General features: G+C 38.4%; 1 protein-coding gene across 3 annotated transcripts in view; it reads right to left on the bottom strand.

Moving 5' to 3' along the window:
* Nucleotides 1–19,845, bottom strand: part of prkcz (protein kinase C, zeta) — a 149,752-nt gene that overhangs the window by 107,743 nt on the left and 22,164 nt on the right. For 2 of the 3 annotated variants that reach the window (XM_067414073.1, XM_067414075.1), the window contains exon 1: nt 11,912–11,948. The exons of the other annotated variant lie outside the window; for it this stretch is intronic. In XM_067414073.1, coding sequence (XP_067270174.1) covers nt 11,912–11,933 — 22 coding nt within the window. In that variant the 5' untranslated portion in view covers nt 11,934–11,948. Of the gene's footprint in view, nt 1–11,911; nt 11,949–19,845 lie in introns of those variants that run through there. 3 annotated transcript variants of the gene reach the window in all.

Raw genomic sequence — 19,845 nt, 5'->3', positions numbered from 1 at the left:
TGTTGATTTTGATATGTGAGCAGCATGAGTATAAGATATAAGAATCGCAATATGTTTGAGACCTGGGGATTTTGATCACTTTGAGTTTTATTTTCTAGAAAGTCTTTCTTTAAAAAATTATTTCGTTTTGTATAAATTGTATTTTTATTTTGATCGATGTTTCATCAATTAATTGCCTATATTAAACAAGAAGCAAACCAAGAACGTCTGGAATGACGTGCGTAACGGGCCTGTTTCCTCTGCCTTTGAGTAAGGCTGAAACTATAGCTCTTTCTGTTTAAATGCATTTCTTGAATATATGTCTTAATTACAGTAGGCTTATATAGTTATATTTTTTGTGGCTGCACCGGGGTCCGTCATTACTAGGTAAAAGTTACGCCACTGTCCTTATTAGGAGAAAAGATATGTCCTTTTAACTACATTATATCTTGTTATTATGACACAATTGAGTTGAAAATAGAATATAGGCCCTAATGTTGTAGCAATCCGTGACCGCACCAGGTGACTTGTAAATGCGAAAAAAACGTTTTCATTGCAGTTTTGCGAAAATGTCGTTTTTCGAATTGCCTGAAAAACCACCTCATGAGAGCGTAAAATCTTTTTTGCAATATATGGGAGTTTTTGTGAAATTGCTGCGTTTCCATTGGACGTATTTTCAATTCGCAATTTCAATTTGCGCAATTTGAAGGGTAATGGAAACGCTACTAGTGACTGAGTTAGATAACAGACACTACAATTAAATACTGAACGCGTCTGTTCAATATAACGATCTAGTTGCCGCCGTGAGTCTCACAGCACTAACTCAGATTACATTTAACGTCATAAATGAGCTAATGAGCTCTCGTGATGAGAGCTGAGGTAATCGCGACTACATTCGCGGCATACATTCACAACACGTGTTCAGTCTGGCGTGTTTTCAGTTCATGGCTTTGGAAGCTTAACTTTCATAGAAATTAATTTGAGAAGTTAAAACACTTACATTGCTTAGCATCTGTTTAAATGAACGGCTGCAGCTGCGAGCTGTGCTGTGAGTGTGATCTCCCATCCCCATGTGCAGGTTGAAAACATGTGGAAATAGCTCCCTCTGCTGGCTGTAGTCTTTAGCCTCTGGCCAAACATTCCAAAGACGACGCAAATATCGTCAATTTGCGTCACAGGAGGAACTTTCCCAGAAATAAAATGCATAAATCTCTCATCTCAGGGGGAATCAAAGGCTTTAGAATGAGAATGTTCCTGTCCCTTATCACTTTGAAATGACCATTGAGAAGCAAATCACAGTCCATGTGATATTTTAAAAAGTGTTTTTTTGGATATGTCCCTTCCAAACTACAATGAGAAATAGGCAAAGTCAAAACAGGAAACAAAACTACACACATCAAGCAATTTTAATGGGGTCTATAGGCATTACCAAGCTTAAAACCATCTTAAAACAGTAAGTCATAATATATATTTTTATCAGCACAAAACTGGAAGAGAGCACAGAAATGACATGCCAATGAGAGCACAACCTCAGATTTAGCTTACTTGAGTAATTAATTGGCATCCTCTCAAATCAGACTGTGATTTTGTTGCTGTATTAAAAAAGGGTTCAGGATAAATAACAGCACCAAACTGTGCTCATCAAACTCTTCAGGAGGTTCTGATTAGGTTTTGGTCTGTTAAAGTAAAACTTGTGGTTTGTTAATGGACGTGAAGGAAGAAAAGCTTGATAGACTGTTTAGGGAACAGAAAATCACATTGATTAAGAGAACTATGCAAATAATATCTGACTGATTACTCCGCTACAAAACCACTCAGATCTAATCATCACGGAGCGATTTCATTTGCCAGCTGGACAGATATACTCATCAGTAAGACACCAAGACACCACTTTACTATAAAAGTGCAAATATTGTCTATTTATTTATCTGTGGACCTTCTCTTATATCATCACCTGCAAAACAAGTAAAATGCAGGATGTACATACTTAAGAGCATTAACACTGCATTTGTTTTGCATTTGAATTTGTTTTGTTGTTGTTGTTGTTGTTGTTGTTGTTGTTGTTGTTGTTGTTTTGAAGGTGTGTATTTTCTTATTTTCTAGCATAGGTATCACTACATTTTGTTAAAACATTTATACTTAAAACATTTTTTATTTCAAATTTGGGGCAAAAAAAGTATTTAGTCAGCCAAAAAATGTGCACGTTCTCCCACTTGATGAGCGAGGACTGTAGAAAAGATGAGCGAGGACTGTATTTGTCATCATAGGTACACTTCAATTAATTAGAGTCAGAATGAGTAAAAAATCCAGAAAAATCATACGGATTTTCAACTCCCTCCAAAGATTTTCTATGTGGTTGAGATCTGGACACTCCAGGACCGTGAAATGCTTCTTAAGAAGCCACTCCTTCATTGCCCGGGTGGTGTGTTTGGGATCATTGTCACACTGAAAGACCCAGCCACATTTCATCTTCAATAACCTTGCTGATGGAAGGAGGTTTTTACTCAAAGTCGTCCTGGTCCCTTTGCAGAAAAACAACCCCAAAGCATGATGTTTCCACCCCATGCTTAGGTATAGTGCAACTCAGCATTCTTTCTCCTCCAAACACGAAGTTGAGCTTTTACCAAAAAGTAAAATTTTGGTTTCATCTGACCATATTTCATCTCCCAGTCCTCTTCTGGATAATCCAAATGCTCTCTAGCAAACTTCAGACAGGCCTGGACATGTATACTGGCTTGAGCAGGGGGGACACGTCTGGCACTGCAGGATTTGAGTCCCTGGTGGCGTAGTGTGTTACTGATGGTAGCCTTTTTTACTTTGGTCCCAGCTCTCTGCAGGTCCGTGTGGTTCTGGGATTTTTGCTCACCGTTCTTGTGATCATTTTGACCCCACGGGGTGAGATCTTGCGTGGAGCCCTAGATCGAGGGAGATTATCAGTGGTCTTGTATGTCTTCCATTTTCTAATAATTGCTCCCACAGTTGATTTCTTCACAACAAGCTGATTACCTACTGCAGATTCAGTCTTTCCAGCCTGGTGCAGGTCTACAATTTTGTTTCTGGTGTCCTTTGACAGCTCTTTGGTCTTGGCCATAGTGGAGTTTGGAGTCTGACAGTTTAAGGCTGTGGACAGGTGTTATACGAGTTCAAACAGGTGCCATTTATACAGGTAACGAGTGGAGGACTTAAAGATGAAGTTACAGGTCTGTGAGAGCCAGAAATCTTGCTTTTTTATCGGTGACCAAATACTAAGTTTCCACCATAATTTGCAAATAGTTTTTTTTTTCTCATTCTGTCTCTCATATTTGAAGTGTACCTATAAGGAACATTACAGGCCTCTCTCATCTGTTTAAGTGGGAGAACATGCACAATTGGTGGTTGACACATTTTTTTGCCCCCCTATATTGTGTATATATTTATGCCTTCTATAGTATGGAAAACAATACCATGGAAGTTGATGATGGGACCCTATCAACTGTTTGGTTACAGATAAATCTTATCTTGTTTTCAGCAAAAGAAAGAACTTCATACAGGAACAACTTGAGGGTGAGTGAATGATGACAGAAATTTGAATGAACTATCCCTTTAAGACCGAGCAGAAGCATCTGCCACCGTCCTTCTCTAAAGAGGTGAACAACGGGTGAATGTTTAGCCATACAGAGATTATTTAGCTTAGCTTGGAGTTTATTCTGTTTAGCCTAAACAGAGATTGATTTCCTGTGTAAAAATGACTCATAATGGTTGTCAACATGCAAAACCGGGTTTATAAAGGATGACATCTATTTCCAGAAAGCTGTAAAACACGAAACAAACCAGAGAAGGCAAATCATTATAGCCACAGGGTAAAACCTCTCAAAACAAGCCACTTAGTAAAACGAGAGAAAACAAAGTGATTTTAGTGTGGTGTTAACACAAGTATTTCCTTGTAATAGCTATTTATTTGCGAGTCTGACAAACATGCAATGCCTTTATATACAATTGCATATGTTCAAGACAACTTGACATTAAATTCATCCTTGCGATGCAAGTTACTTAAATATAATGGTTCAAGGGGAATGTTTGATATTCTTAAAGAAACACTAATATGCCATCAAACTGGAAGTACATCAGAGAGAAATGAAGTCCTTGGCCTCTTTGACTGTAGATAAGAGGTCTGGGCCGGTCATTGTGTGAACAGAACATAAGCACTGGCACCCACTTAAGACTCCAGCAAACATTGTTCTGGACCACAAAAGAGGGGGAGAGGAGAGAAAAAGGCAGAGGACAGGAGGATACGTGGAGAGAAGTACTAAGAGGATGAATGCATGTCTATTTTAAGATGGGTGTCTGAGCAGCTAGGCTCGGGGCTTGGGGCACTGCTGGTGCCTGATCCACATTTCAGTCCTTCATTGTGTGAGCAGAATCACATGAAAGAGACTGAAGTGGGGGATTGGACTCAAATAAAACTGCTTTCTTATCGTGGCTGCTTCTTGTGGTGATTTCACATGTAGATCTGTGGGATTTCACTTATCTGACTTATAATGATCATTAAAGTATGTATTATCTCCAAAATAGAAGGAATATCCTCATCTTAGCACATTTACACCACAAAAACTGCTTGATAACTATTGAAAACTGAATTTATATAGTGTATAAGTGTATCTTCAAATATAGGAACCGTTTTCCTTGGGATTGATTTTTATTTAAAAACATTTTCTTTTCTTTTTTTACTTTTTTTAATTAAACTGTTACAATAAGAGAACAATCAGTAAAACAAAAACAACTTTCAAAAATAACAATGAACACGTTCTACTTTTTTTTTGTTTAAAACATCTAAAAATGTTTTAAACAAATAATTGTAATATTTATTTTGTGAAAAGTATATCCATGTTAACGGTCCGCCAGTTCCACCGCATCATTTCCACAACAACCAACAATTTCAATGTTGTTAAATTAAATAAAATATAATTTATTTCAGTAAATTTAAGATACATAAAATGCTAGCTATGAAAATAGCCAAAGCAAAAGCACTGTCATATCCACAATGACGAAAAACAAAATAAATAAAATAAAATAAAATAAAATAAAATAAAATAAAATAAAATAAAATAAAATAAAATAAAATAAAATAAAATAAAATAAAATAAAATAAAATAAAATAAAATATATCCACATTTGGACATTATTAGTTGACAAATGAAATAACCTAGAAATAAATTAAAAAAATTGTTTAAAGTGAGTTTTTAATATATCTATATATATATATATATATATATATATATATATATATATATATATATATATATACACATAAAAGAACCCATAACTGTAAAAGTAAAGTAAAGTAAAACCCATAATCATATTTCAGAACACCCTCTTAAAATTTGTAAGACGAGTTACAAAAAATGTCTAACCACTAAATAATGAACACCCAGCATTCCACTTCCAGTACGGAAGCTTTCTCGCTGCTGAGGACATCGATGAAATCTAACCTGGCTGCTGGAGGAGCGGAAAGGAGGAGGAAAGAACAGCAGCACAGATAATGAACAGAGTGACCAGCGTGGGAGAGAGAGAGAGAGCGATAACAGTGGAGGAAGAGAAGAGCAAAAATACAGAAATATTCTGAGCGGAGGAGAAGAGGAGAGGAAGATGGGCAGTCAAACGCAGTGGAATAAGCTGAGTTGGTAAGATGGTTAGAAAGGGCTGATGGATATACATCGAGGGAGAGAAAAGAAAGAACAGCACAGAGGAGGGTGAAGTCAGAAAGTCAGCTAATGAGCAGGAAAGAATGACGAGTGTGGGAGAGAAATAATGGGGGGGGGGGGGTCTTCAACACTTCATTACATTCTCCATTTTAAAGCAATCTGTATTCCTGAGAAGATCCACCATATTTATTACCTCATAACAGCCATTACCATGACAATAAACCTTACCCGGCAACAGCTAACATAACAAGATAGCACCTTCTTACACCTACTTCCTAAAATAGCCACAAAACATGAGGGCAACAGAGCAGAATGAAAACAGAAACCTCCAATGTAGTCTACTAAATCTTGAAAAAAAGGTTCAACTGAGAACTACAGACTTGTCATTGAAAAGTGGTGATACATCACATGCAATGACAGGAAACCAACCAGACATTTGGATTCATGCTTTCATTGCTTGTTATATGAGCAAGAAACCGTTCTACGTCAGCTCTGAAGGTCACTGTATACTGTTGGTCACTAGTAGGCGGATTAAGTTGTGGGCTGCCTAGCTGGCAAACACAAATGAGTATTGCTGGTATTATTCTGACATGGAATCAGCTTGTTGTCGCTAAAAATTATCATTCTGCAAGGGAAAATGTGTGAATATACATTGACGAGTAGTGCATAATGCATTATATGAACAAGATCAATGCATAAATCAAATTCACTTCAGAATGCCCACAAGGTTTTCCACGCATTCTTTTATATTTATTGCTGTGGGTGGAGAAAAAACATTTAGGACTGTGAAATCACTCACAGTAACATGAACCTCTTCCTCTGATTTACCTACACTGAACTACAGTGTCTTAAAGGGTTAGTTTACCCAAAAATGAAACTTCTGACAATAATTACTTACACTAATGTCGTTCCACACCGTAAGTTAATATTTAGTCCGAGAGCTTTCTTTTCCTCCACTGGATATATGTACGGTACTGTCCCTTTCCAAAAAGGTAATAAAAACATCATCAAAGTAGTCCGTATGTGACATCAGTTGGTTAGTTAGAATCTCTTGAAGCATCGAAAATACATTTTGGTCCAAAAATAACCAAAAATACGACTTTATCCAGCATTGTCTTCTCTTCCGTGTTTGTTTTCAATCTGCAAACAAAGATTCTAACCGTTATGAATCAGCGTAATGATTCATGATTCAGATCGTGTGTCAGACTGCCAAACTGCCAAATACGAATTCTGAATCGATACGCTGAATCATAACGTTTGAATCTTTGTTTTTATTCCCTTTCTGGAAAGGGACAGTATACCGTTTATACATTCAATGAAGGAACAGAAAGCTCTCAGACAAAATATAAAATATCTTAAACTGCGTCTGAAGATGACTGGAGGTCTTACGGGTGTCGAACAACATTAGGGTAAGTCATTTTTGACAGAATTTTCATTTTTGGGTGAACTAACTCTTTAAGGAGACGGATCACGTGAGATCTGCTGCCTTTGTTTCTATTGGTCATTGACCTGTTGTTGCTTCTCATTTGAATAAAATTTAATTTTCTGGTTTTTGTTGGGCACGCCTACATCCCGGAGAATCCACTAACAATGTAGAAATTGACTGACTTTCTTTCATGGTCTCCAGTGACTCAATATCCAGATACAATATCTCCACTGGTGAAGAAGCAGAAGCATCTGGGAAGCGTCCATCATCTTGCTGACAAAGCCAGCTTAGAACAGCATGAATTCCAAGACTGGCTTCTGCTGGTTAGCGCTGGCTTGCTGCTGATCCAGCATGTGGATTAGATAGATGCTAAAACTGCTGATTTACTCAAGTTCTTGCTCGTGACATTTGGTTAAACTAGTGAAAACAATCTGAAGGAGTTAAAGGGGACTTATGTTGATGTGTTTAAAGAGTTAGTCCACCCAAAAATGTAATTCCTGCATTACACACCCTTGTGTCGTTCCAAAGCCAAAAAGACCTTCGTTCATCTTTGGAACACAAATTAAAGGGGGGGTGAAATGCTGTTTCATGCATACTGAGCTTTTTACACTGTTAAAGACTTGGATTCCCATCCTAAACATAGACAAAGTTTCAAAAACTAATGTTGGACGTTTGATGGAGTATTTCTGTGTCAAAAATACTCCTTCCAGTTTCTCACAAGTTTCGGAGAGTTTTTTTCGTGTATGGGCCGTACGGGCTCTTCTCCCGGAAGGGTGCGCACGCACGTGACCAGAGCGAGAGAGGAAAAGCACTCGCTCAGCTGCAGATCCAGTTATCCGTGAACACTTCCGTCACGCCACGCTCCACTTTATTCCTATGGGTGACATCATGCGACTTCAACGCTTCAGCACAGCATTCCGGGAAGGCAGCGCTGCATTTGAACCGATTTGAACGCAGAAATGACGGGAAGCTTCACAACGTCGCTTCAGTCGCGTCGCAAAGTGGATTTCCACGGTCACTGCTGTCACAGGACTTCACCAAATCATACCAAAGAAGTGTGTTTTTGACAGAACGGTCCCAGCGATAAAGGTTCGGTCGCTTTGGAAGCAGCCGGTGAGTAAAACTGCTTCAAATGTCTGCGCTATTGGCTACCGTCGCTTGAGTAAACATCAGTAAACGACACGATCGCGTGCTTCGTCATTCAAATGCGCTAACGGTTAGTCCATTGTTGTTCTCTGTATAAAGTTACACTAGTCTGACGTGCAAAACCGTTTTGCTTGCTACTGCTAAGGTTTAGTCGCATACAATAGTCCATAAACCGAATCATGTCCTCATACACTGCGAGTAAACACACACAAATGTTGACAGGCCTATAAATACAGTACATACCACAGAGACGGACGTCCTGCTGTTGCTGTTTCTCCTGTTCAATTTATTTCAGCCTCCGAATGATTCTAGATCATATCTATTAGCTGAGATCGATAGCCATGGGTTTCTCCACGCTTGCGGACGTCACCGCTTTGTGCGCTCGTCATTCTTTAGCTCCGCCCACACGATACGCCTCCAGGCGCTCGTTTTTTTCCGGAAAGACTCGGTACAGCCTATATTTCTTTTATAAATATAATAAAACTAAAGACTTTTTGGAGATATGAAGGATGCAATACTACTCTATAGGTACTCAAGATTGACATGAGATTGACTGAAACTGAGTGTTTCACCCCCCCTTTAAGTTATTTTTGATGAAATCTGAGAGCTCTCTGACCCAGAAAGGTAGTAAAGACATCCAGTCAAACCAAAATGTATTCAGAAGCCTTCAACATTGTCTTACACTATGACAGTTTATTTGCTATAGTTTAGAAAATGGTAATAAAATATAACAAAGAACCCTTTTAAAGTTAAACTGTCCGAACAAATTCATCTTGATAATGTCAAATAACTTTGATAGAAAGGTATGTAATGTATTACAAATCAACCAGTCAGTTGTTAAATTTAAGTATACAATAAGATAATACCAATTTAGGTCAACAAATTACCAAGCAAAGCTTACTTTTGTTCATTCTGTGTCTGTGGTGTAAAAGGGCACATCATCAATTACAACAAAAACACTTAAGCAAAACATGGTCAGGTCAAAGTGTCTGAATCGTTTTGGTCCCACATTTTTATACATTTTACTTGTTGTCCACTGTATGAAGAATTTTTGGGTATAATATGTCACAGTTTACTTTATTTTGCTATCCTCATTTACAAAAATTAACTAGTGTCCTGGCTGCACCCACAAAAAAATATATATCTGTGGTCTGAATAATTTTTGGTTTGTCCGTAGATTAAATATTCCATGTTACAGTGGTGCAACATTAATGTTATGATGCGACGAGAAAAAATATATATTTTCATTCGTGTCAATCTCTGACGCTGGTCACGTAGTAAACACACTCCAGCGCTTCCGGGTTGAACGTCAGAACGCCGGCTAATTATTGGCTGGCTCCAGCATCAGCACCACATGCATGCGTTTAAAGAATGACATGGAAGAGAAGAAATTGTAGACAAAAGATGTAATTGTTTTGTTTTTTGTGCACAAAAGTATTCTCATCGCCTCATATAACATTAGGGTTGAACCACTGTAGTCTCATGGAGATACAAATACTCTGTAATACAAACCACTGTAGTCTCAAATACTCATATTTATACAATGTCTTTACTACCTTTCTGGGCCTTGAAAGTGATAATAACATTGCAGTCTAAGCTCTCAGACTTCATCAAAAAATATCATCATTTGTGTTCCAAACATGAACTAAGGTCTTACGTGTTTGGAACATGAGGATGAGTAATTAATGACAGGAATTTCATTATTGTGTGAACTAACGCTTTAATAGGGCACTGGTTTACGCCCTCATACAATCCCATCCCATCATGGTTCCCTGCATTTTCCTGTCTACTCTATATCAGTGCTTCATAACCTTTTTGACTCCAAGGCCCTACTTTTTCAGTTGTTCATGATTTACTGGATAATGGTTAAGGATAAGAATTTAAAAAGATGTATTTTTACTTATTTTACTAATATTTTCGAGCTTGGCTTAACTACAAAAATGTATAAACAGTTATTTAGGGTGAGAATTAAAGCTGCAGTATGTAACTTTTTTGGGTTTAAAAATGATTTTGGTTTGTTAAAATGCTTTATAAGAGTGGTAACCTACTGGTAGCTTTCAGCAGGAAATATGAGCTTCCACCGTTCGTATTTGCGTCATTACATTACATACATAAAGAAGTCCGGGCTATGTGGGGACGCTGCAGATGGCGGATCATTTGTGCCCTCTTCTTACAGTAGCTGGAATGTAAATAAACTTGCCATTTTGATGGCAGCTTGTAATCCAGAAAGATCTAAATGATAATCATCGTTGACAACTGGTGCATTGATAGACAACCCACACATACACATCAAAACATTAGATTCTTCTGCGCTGTGGAGCCGTGCCGATGCACAACCCACGTAAAGAAGAAAATTGCATAAAATAAAATATAAAATAACTGCAATTTTAGGGTTCAAGCAGAGATGGTGACAAAGAGGACTGCAGCTTTACAGTAAGATATATCCTGAATTAGTTTTAGCTTATTTTAAAGCTTGTTTCTTTATTTTTAATATTTTAAACTCATCCTAAAGCCCTTTAGTTGAGAAATACTGCTCCATATTATCCCATAGATTTTTACAAATGCAAAATTTAGCATGACCTAACATATCATGGAAATGAGCTAAGTTTATGCTAAGTCAGATAATAATAGTGCAGTGCAAAGGAAAAATGTATGTGTAGTCGATCAGTATTCAAAGATCAAATCATCATGCATTTATGTTACATGCATATTACGTGCATATTAATTAGCCAAATAGCTTTAAGACAACATCACATCTGTATTAGCTGGCTACTGCAGAAATGTTAATATCCATTCCACTGAACCATCATATACAAAGTTATAAATCACCAAACTCATCAATAACCCTTTGAAGATTTGTTAAAATACATTTACATCACATCATCAGGGTTCTCCCGAGCAGGCGCTGTTGTGCTGCAGTGGCCATATTTAGATTTATTGCCAATCAATACTGGAACAGGTGGATTATATGACATCCCAACACAGACACTGCAGCTAAAAACAGCAACACCGAACCGCGTTCAACACACAAACGACTCTAAAACTACTGCTTTCGGCAACTTTATTGGCCTCCTTGGTCTGAAACATCAAGGACAGGTTGGTTACTAAATGCACCATGAAAACAAACCAAAGATCCCGAACGGATCCACCATGCATCTGACAGCAGGGTCAACCCAAATCCCGCTGTATCTGCAGGTACTTGGGGTAGAAAATCAACTCTGCAAATTAATCTAACGTCATACAGCAACAGTATCAGGGTCTTGTCGTTCCGGCAGAGCACAATTCCCCATTGTTATTTCTCAAAGAACGTCAAAAACAAACTAATGTGAATGTGACTCTTGTGTCTTTAGTCATGAGAAGGATGCAGAGCCTCGTGTTTGGGGGCATCGTGGCCAAGAGGATGGTGGATAACTGACATCTCGCTAATTATGTCAGTCAGACTTAAATAATGCATGAGCGTCTATTTTAGCCACCCTCTTTGGAGAGCGAGGGGCAGGATGAAGACACTCATAATGACATAAATACCCCCGTTTGAGTCGACAGTCAAAACTGCACATTTCCTTTCATTAGTGGCCAGAAACACAAACACCACAGCCTTTCTGGTGAAACATCTGAAAAGAAAATAAGCACACAACAACCCGAAGCAAGACCTTTAGACGATACAACACCATTAACATACCGTCAGCCTTCTTAGGATGCATTGGTTCTCCGGTACCAAGAGAGAGACCGAGGAAGGGAGTGTGTGTCTTCCTTTGTGTGTGTGAAAGCTAAATGAAAGGATGCTAGCTGCTCTCTGGAACTCTGACTAAAGCATGCCAGGTAGGCATTCGCACACACATACACCCGCACACAACACTGCCGCACTAGGTTTAGACCCAAGTATGGTGAGTAAGACGGGCCGTCAAATCACTCTTTAGACGAAAATAAAGAGAATGCATCAAACACACATGCATGCACATAGACTGCACACGCGGCGCATTCGCTCACGCTAACTCAATGTCAATCACATCCGTACACAAAGACAGCGGCGAAATGATGGAGTGGACAAATGGAGCAGATCTCAACAGTGCGGTGCTCACCAGTATCTTCCTGTTTTCTGCTCGTTTCAGCACATTTCCCCTGGCAGCCTCCAAAGATGCACCGGCTACATCCCCTCCTCCCTCGCCGTCTCCTCTGTTCGCTCAATCTCTCCTCTTCCTTCTGACTTATTTAATTATTTCTCCCCCTCCCTGCCGTTCTGTCGCTCCCTGCATGCAGTCGTTACAGCTGGCTGTCCTTGTATAGGCTGCGTCCTCGATGGATGGACGGACGGATGAAGGGATGTTTCTATCGGGAACGGGCGGCTCTGCTGGAAGCCTTAATTGAGATGGGCGGCACAGACAAAAGGAGGGAGTTCGTGCAACACAGACGGATATTTTGCTACGGTGCCTGGCTCTGCTCTGCACTCTTTGCCTCTTCTCTCTATTATTTCACTCTCTCGCTCTTTTCTCTCTCCCTCTCGCTCTCTCTCTCATCCTTTCGCCAGGGTGTAGCTGGGTCCCCAGAGAGCCGGTGGCAAACAGCTGAGGGGCTTTGTGGAAAACGCGGCGTGGAGCGGGAGGGTGACTGGAACGGAGCATCAGGGTGGATGGTGAAAGAGCTTAGTGTGCAGTGGAAGAGGAGAACGGGGGATGAAGTGTCTGATAATGGCAGGGACTGTTTGCTAATTAGTGGCAATTTGAACAAACCCTAACACACAGTATTACATTTCTCCACTCCTCAAATAATGCAGACTGTTGAGGAAAGCCACACTAGCAGTTTTTTTAAGTCGGTTGTGATGCGGACGATAAAATAGGTGATAATACTTCATAGATTAACAGTGAAAAAAAATCTGAGCAACAGCATATTATATAGAGACTTGGAGGGCTCTCTTCACTTGGGTCAACCACCATCCAGAACACCATATCAACCACCTAGCTACACCCTAGCAACCATACATAACACCATAGCAACAACTTAGCCATAACCTAGCAACCACCCAGAACATCTCAGCAACTGCATAATCATGGACTTGACACTTTAACAACACTCTAGCACTTCACAGTCACACCACTAACACTTCCTTCAGAAAATGGTACATTTTAATTTAGAGAGATCTCACAACAAATATGTTGTATCGTTTCATAGACAGCAACGCAACTACCACTTAACTACCACCACCACCATAAAGTTCATAAAGAGGTTGCTTTATATGGTGAACAGATTTAATTTAGTCTTTTATTCACGTATAAACATTGATCAGCGGACATAAACAGAAGCTCAATCGAACCTGCTTGACGCGCGAGTACAAACCTCATGGGTTCTTGGGGAAGCTCAAACGTGCTGCGTAACACGAGAATGAACCTCATTGGTTCTTGGGGAAGCTCAAACGTGCTGCGTAACACGAGAATGAACCTCATTGGTTCTTGAGGAAGTTCAAACGTGCTGCGTAACACGAGAATGAACCTCATTGGTTCTTGGGGAAGCTCAAACGTGCTGCGTAACACGAGAATGAACCTCATTGGTCCTTGAGGAAGTTCAAACGTGCTGCGTCACACGAGAATGAACCTCATTGGTTCTTGGGGAAGCTCAAACGTGCTGCGTAACACGAGAATGAACCTCATTGGTTCTTGAAGAAGCTCAAACGTGCTGCGTAACATGAGAATGAACCTCATTGGTTCTTGGGAAGCTCAAACGTGCTGCGTAACACGAGAATGAACCTCATTGGTTCTTGAGGAAGTTCAAACGTGCTGCGTCACACGAGAATGAACCTCATTGGTTATTGGGGAAGCTCAAATGTGCTGCGTAACACGGGATTGAACCTCATTGGTTCTTGGGGAAGCTCAAACGTGCTGCGTAACACGAGAATGAACCTCATTGGTTCTTGGGGAAGCTCAAACGTGCTGCGTAACACGAGAATGAACCTCATTGGTTCTGGGGGAAGCTCAAACGTGCTGCGTAACACGAGATTGAACCTCATTGGTTCTTGAGGAAGCTCAAACGTGCTGCGTAACACGAGAATGAACCTCATTGGTTCTTGGGGAAGCTCAAACGTGCTGCGTAACACAAGAATGAACCTCATTGGTTCTCACACGTCAAACGAACACGCTCGAGCTTCTGTTTACCACTACTGAAGTGTGAGATGATGAATGTTTATGTGAATAAAAGCCTAAATTAAATCTGTTCATCGTATAAAGAGATCTTCTCTCTTTAGAAAATTTGGATTAAATCGCTCAGTTTATATGGATTTGTTTAACAATCTCTTTATCAAAATTTTAAAGTGCCAAATTTGTAGTTGCGTAGCTGTCAATGGAGGGAGAGAAATAGCTCAAAATTTATTTTCTTAATTTGTGTTTTTAAGATTAATTAAGATTTACGGGTTTGAAAAGGCATAAGGGTGATTTTTTTTCTTTTCATTTTTGGGTGAACTATGGCTTTACCTGCAGCTGGAGAAGGTACTTTCTATGAATTATTAGTAAACTGACAAATTTCCTTTTCAATTTTCTCCTTTTCATTTAATACATATAATGCAATATCTATTTAATCTAGGTTGGATTCATACTCTACTGGCCAAATCCTAAAACAAACAATAAGTATAACCAAAGCTGCTTCATATATCATAAATTAAAATCATGTGCTAAAAAAAAAAGGAATATATGAATGTAATTATCTAAATAAATATAAATATGAAACATTAAACATTTAAATCTACAAGTAACTTTAAGGAATTACGCAATTTTAAAGTGCAGAAAGAAAAAGGTATATTCATTTTTGCATTGGCTAAAGATTAAATTTACAAATGTACAAATGTACAACATCGATTGACAAATTAGGTAATATTATATCGTACCAATATCATGAAAATGTTATGTATTCAGTCATTTCCATCACCCTGATGAACTGAGGCTAGCCAATCAAGTGATCATTTGCATATAAAATGGACAAAACAATATACAAAATGTTACAAAAGTCAATATATGCCCATTTTAATAACAAAGTTATATAGAAATAGTTATATTACTCATGACTATATGTATTCTTGAACATGAAGGGAAAAAAATTACAAATGTGAAAAACTGTAGTCATTGTAGATGGTAGATGTCAAAGTGCAGTGTGACTAACTTTCAGAAAAAATCTAGTTTTTGATGTTAAACTAACTGTAAATCTTCACAACCATTGATAGAATTAAAGGATTTGAGTCAGCAGCAAAAACCCTGAAGACTTTGAGATCAGTGATTACACTGACGGGGACTCCTCCGACACACCTCAGCTGAGTCCTGTAGGAATAGGAGAGACTGAGCACTGATCTCTCAAGGTACTGCATGTCTTCCTATCAGTGACTCTCAAGAGTGTCAAGAACCACCATCACACAAGGAAGTACTGTTGCAGAGTGCTTTATTGCTGCGTTAAAGCGGGGGTTTTCAAACTGGGGTCCGGGGACCCCCAAAGGTCCTCCAGAAAATTCTAAGGGGTCCCCAGAAAATTTCAGAGGATTAAAAGACAAAGCAAAAATGGATGAAGTCTTCTGAACAATCTAACTGTTTAATTTCTGTTTCTCTCCTTGTTTGCCATATACAAACAGAATTGTATATATTTGCTTTGTATGTTTCTAGTGAGTTTTTCTCATTATAGACCCCTTTATCTCACTCACTGGGATTGTAGAGCAGTATTCTTAACGCGGTACGTAAGCTGCTTACATACATTATTGTGAAAGTTGCATATACAATTAATTTTTCATTAAAAATGTTCTTCTTCAGGTTTATACATCCAGCCAATTTAAGTTTGGAAACAATATGTTGAATTTATAATGTCACACTTACTATATATCTAACAGTTTCATGTATGTTTATACATAAAAATATATAGATGGATTGAGGAAGGGGGTCCCCCATAAAGGTTCATCCTATTTGGGGGTCCTTTGCATCATAAAGTTTGAAAACCCCTGCTTTAAAGCACTAATTTAACACAAAAAAATTATCATTACTTCTGGGTGAACTACCTATCCCCAAAATTTCAGTATGTTCCATGCACAAAATTATTATATGGTTTCAAAAGACTGGAAGTCATTTTTATCGTTTTTTGTTGTTGTTGTTGTTGGTGGTGGTGGTGTTTTTAAGTTATTTAAATGTCTAGTGACTAGAGCTGCAAGAATCTGGATAACTTCACAATAACACATTTTTGGTTTAAAACAGAGATCTCGAATTACCCACTATTCTGAATAGAAACAACAAAATAAAATTAATTTACTGGTGATTCATAAAAATATATAATTGCTGCAGTCTATTCAAATATACTGTATATTAGGGGTGAACCCTAATAGTCGAAGATTTGATGCATCGATATGCAGGATCGGGGTGTTATGAAAAGAGGATCATACCATTTTGGCAATATGGGGGTGCTCAATATTAGTGTTATAAAGACGTGTCGCGAACTTCGAACACATATACACCGACGGCGGCATTCGACACCTGTCCGCGGCGATTAAATGTATATTTCCCTCAAATCGTGAATGTACATACTGATTTCACCGTGTGCTACAAGATACACTCATCATGCAGCTCTTCTGTCAGAAGTCGATTCAAAATTGAGCTCGCGCGTATATAATGTTCACGTCTGCCTGGTGTGAGATACCTGAGACACGGCGCTGAGCTTAAGTCCGGTGTGCGACCCCCTTTAGGCACAATCGGCTTAAGAACGTGCATATGAACGCACTCAAATTGTTCTTTTCCTCTCTAGGCAGGTATTTTTTAAAGTTTATTTATCAAAATGTTCTTTTATATATTTGTGTGATGTTCTGTGTTTCGATCACTGCTTTTAAATGTTATGAGAGAACGGTTAATTTAAGAATGTGTAGTGTAGCCTAGTTTTGATCACTTTTATTAAAAGTGGTGTCTGTGTGCCGTGTGTAAAGTAAAATAAAAATAGTCTTAGCCTCCTGCTGACTAGTGTCCAGCCCTTCCCAACCCGTTTATACCATTTATTTTTTACGGTCTATGGTTTACACACACATAGATGATTCGACTATCGGTCGACCATAGAGAGATTAGAAAATTCTGATTCGAATGTGTAAATCCTTAATCGGGGACACCCCTACTGTATATACATTTATTTAAAAAAAATATTTTAAATGGATCGAATGAATGATTCAATGACTCCCTCATAAAGACTTCACTTGTTTCATCAACATTTTTGAATAAATCTCTTGAATGAATGATTCGATCACAAATACATTTTTAACTGTCAATTTTGGTGGTGTACTGGTGTAATGAAACAATGTTGATATCTTTATTTGAAGGGTCAAGTTACTTTCAAAAGGTGATTTACTCAATTTTGCTTGCTACTGTAGACCTCTGTATTTTTATACAAAACATTTTTATTCCAGTAATTCTGTGATCATTTGAATTACTGTAAAGCAGAAATAAAATTGCTATGTGGATGAAAGAGGATGTTCATACCTAAAAGCCTGCATGACAACCACCCTCTCTGGCTCAGAGCCAATGAAGATTTGAATGTTTGATGTGATCTTACTTGTCAAAGGTTTAATAGACAAAACTGATTCATGATATTGATCGTGTGTCAAACTGCAGAAATCACGTGATAAAGTCGTTATTTTTGTTATTTTTGGACCAACATTTATTTTCGATGCTTCAAGAGGTTTTAATTAACCAACTGATGTCACATATGGACTACTTTGATGATGTTTTTATTCCCTTTCTGGACATGGACAGTATAGTGTGCATACACTTGCATACGCTCTCTGACTAAATATAAAATATCTTAAACTATGTTCTGAAGATGGAGGTGTTACAGGTGTGGAACGACATTAGGGTGAGTCATTAATGACATTAATTTCCTTTTTGGGTGAACTAACGCTTTAAGAATAAGATCTCGTAGGTTTTTTAATCGAGATTGGAATCTTTTAACGATTAATTGTGCAGCTCTCATAATCCCGTAAAAGGCTTTAACAGGATTCTGGCCAAAAGTCTGGGAACAAAGCAGCCATGATCAGTCAAGCAGATTATTCCCGAATAAAGGTTATAATTCTTTGTCCCTACAACACTGTATCAGAGCCACTCGAAGTTACTGAGCTTTCATGCACGACGTGAATAACTAACCTTGCACAGTAATAAGCCCAGACCAATTCCACACAACAGTAAGCAGCTGAACCTGAGGTCTTTACACTGTCAAATCACACAGTCACTTTGATTCCTGTGTTCAGCACCGCTGCATCACACATCAGTGTGGGCTGGACTTCTGAAATGAGAGGGCAAAGTCCTTTCAAGGTTTTTTAGTCTAAGAAATTCATGTTCCATTCTGCTTAAACACCTTATATCATCAACAAACACCCAATTAGAAAACATTTGTATGTATAAATGAGCATTTTTTTTATTTATTTAAACATTTATTTTTATTATTTAAACCAATTTAATTAGAAAAAAATTATTTGAACCAAGTCACATCATCAAAGTAAAGAATCAATTAGATTACAGAAATACAATAAATTGTTTTTTTTTTCTAACTTTGATCTATTATTACCGTTATATATGTGATAAAATAAAAGGCTTTTTCCCTATTCTGATGTATATCCGAGTAAAACAGCCTCTCGAACAGGAATTAACTGGATTGTTTGATCGTTGTGGTTTGCTATCGCTGCGAAACGAGTTTTGATTTCATGGTGACTTTAATTAAATCACAGCCTTGGAGATTTCATAATCGCACTAAGCCAAAACAAGATTTTGGATCTATCTAATCTTTAATACAAACAATTAGTACGTTACACTATATTTGAACTCATAATATTTGTTTTCTTCATACTGTAAATCAGAGGTGTGGACTCGAGTCATGTGACTTGGACTCGAGTCAGACTCGAGTCATGAATTTGATGACTTTGGACTCGACTCGACAAAATGTACGAAGACTTGCAACTCGACTTGGACTTTAACATCAATGACTCGTGACTTCACTTGGACTTGAGCCTTATGACTCGAGAAGACTTGCTACTTTTTGGCCATTTTTCTTTCACACGGCCGCGCTGCTCTCAGTGAAAAAAAGCTGCACCTGTATGCATGCAGAGAGCACGCGCGCTGCCAGCACGACATCCAATCACTGTAGTCCCACGTTGGTTTGATTCGACAGTATCCATAGCTACCAAGTCCGCGTATAACACGTGACTTTGGGCTTCTCTTTTTGGCAAGTCGCGGTAAAAAATCTCGAATTGCGGGTCGCGGTTTTTTGGCTTTATTTGAAAAATGTGGTTGCTTGTTAGGAAAATATGACAAGCAACTTCGTTTCTTTACATTTATGGTCGCTGTTTTGTCCAAATACATTGCCTGACACTGTCTCTCACAGCTAATAGCCATAGTGCAACGATACAAGTGCTGTAGTCATTCGTCCTCATACATCTCGCCTCCTTCCCTTCATTGAAGAAAAATCGCGTTCAACGTGCAGGCATGTGATGTGATGTTAAAAATGTAATGATAGTTCGTAGACGTAAATAGACGAATACATTTTTTTTTTTTACAAACAATGCAACCAGCAGAGATGTACAGAGATGGAGAGGAAACAGGGAGGTGAGCCACCTAATTTAATCTTAAA

Source organism: Pseudorasbora parva, chromosome 13, assembly GCF_024679245.1.
Source record: "Pseudorasbora parva isolate DD20220531a chromosome 13, ASM2467924v1, whole genome shotgun sequence".
Lineage (NCBI taxonomy): Eukaryota > Metazoa > Chordata > Actinopteri > Cypriniformes > Gobionidae > Pseudorasbora > Pseudorasbora parva.
The sequence above is the reverse complement of the archived record's forward strand: the minus strand, read 5'-3'. Positions and strand labels throughout refer to the sequence as shown.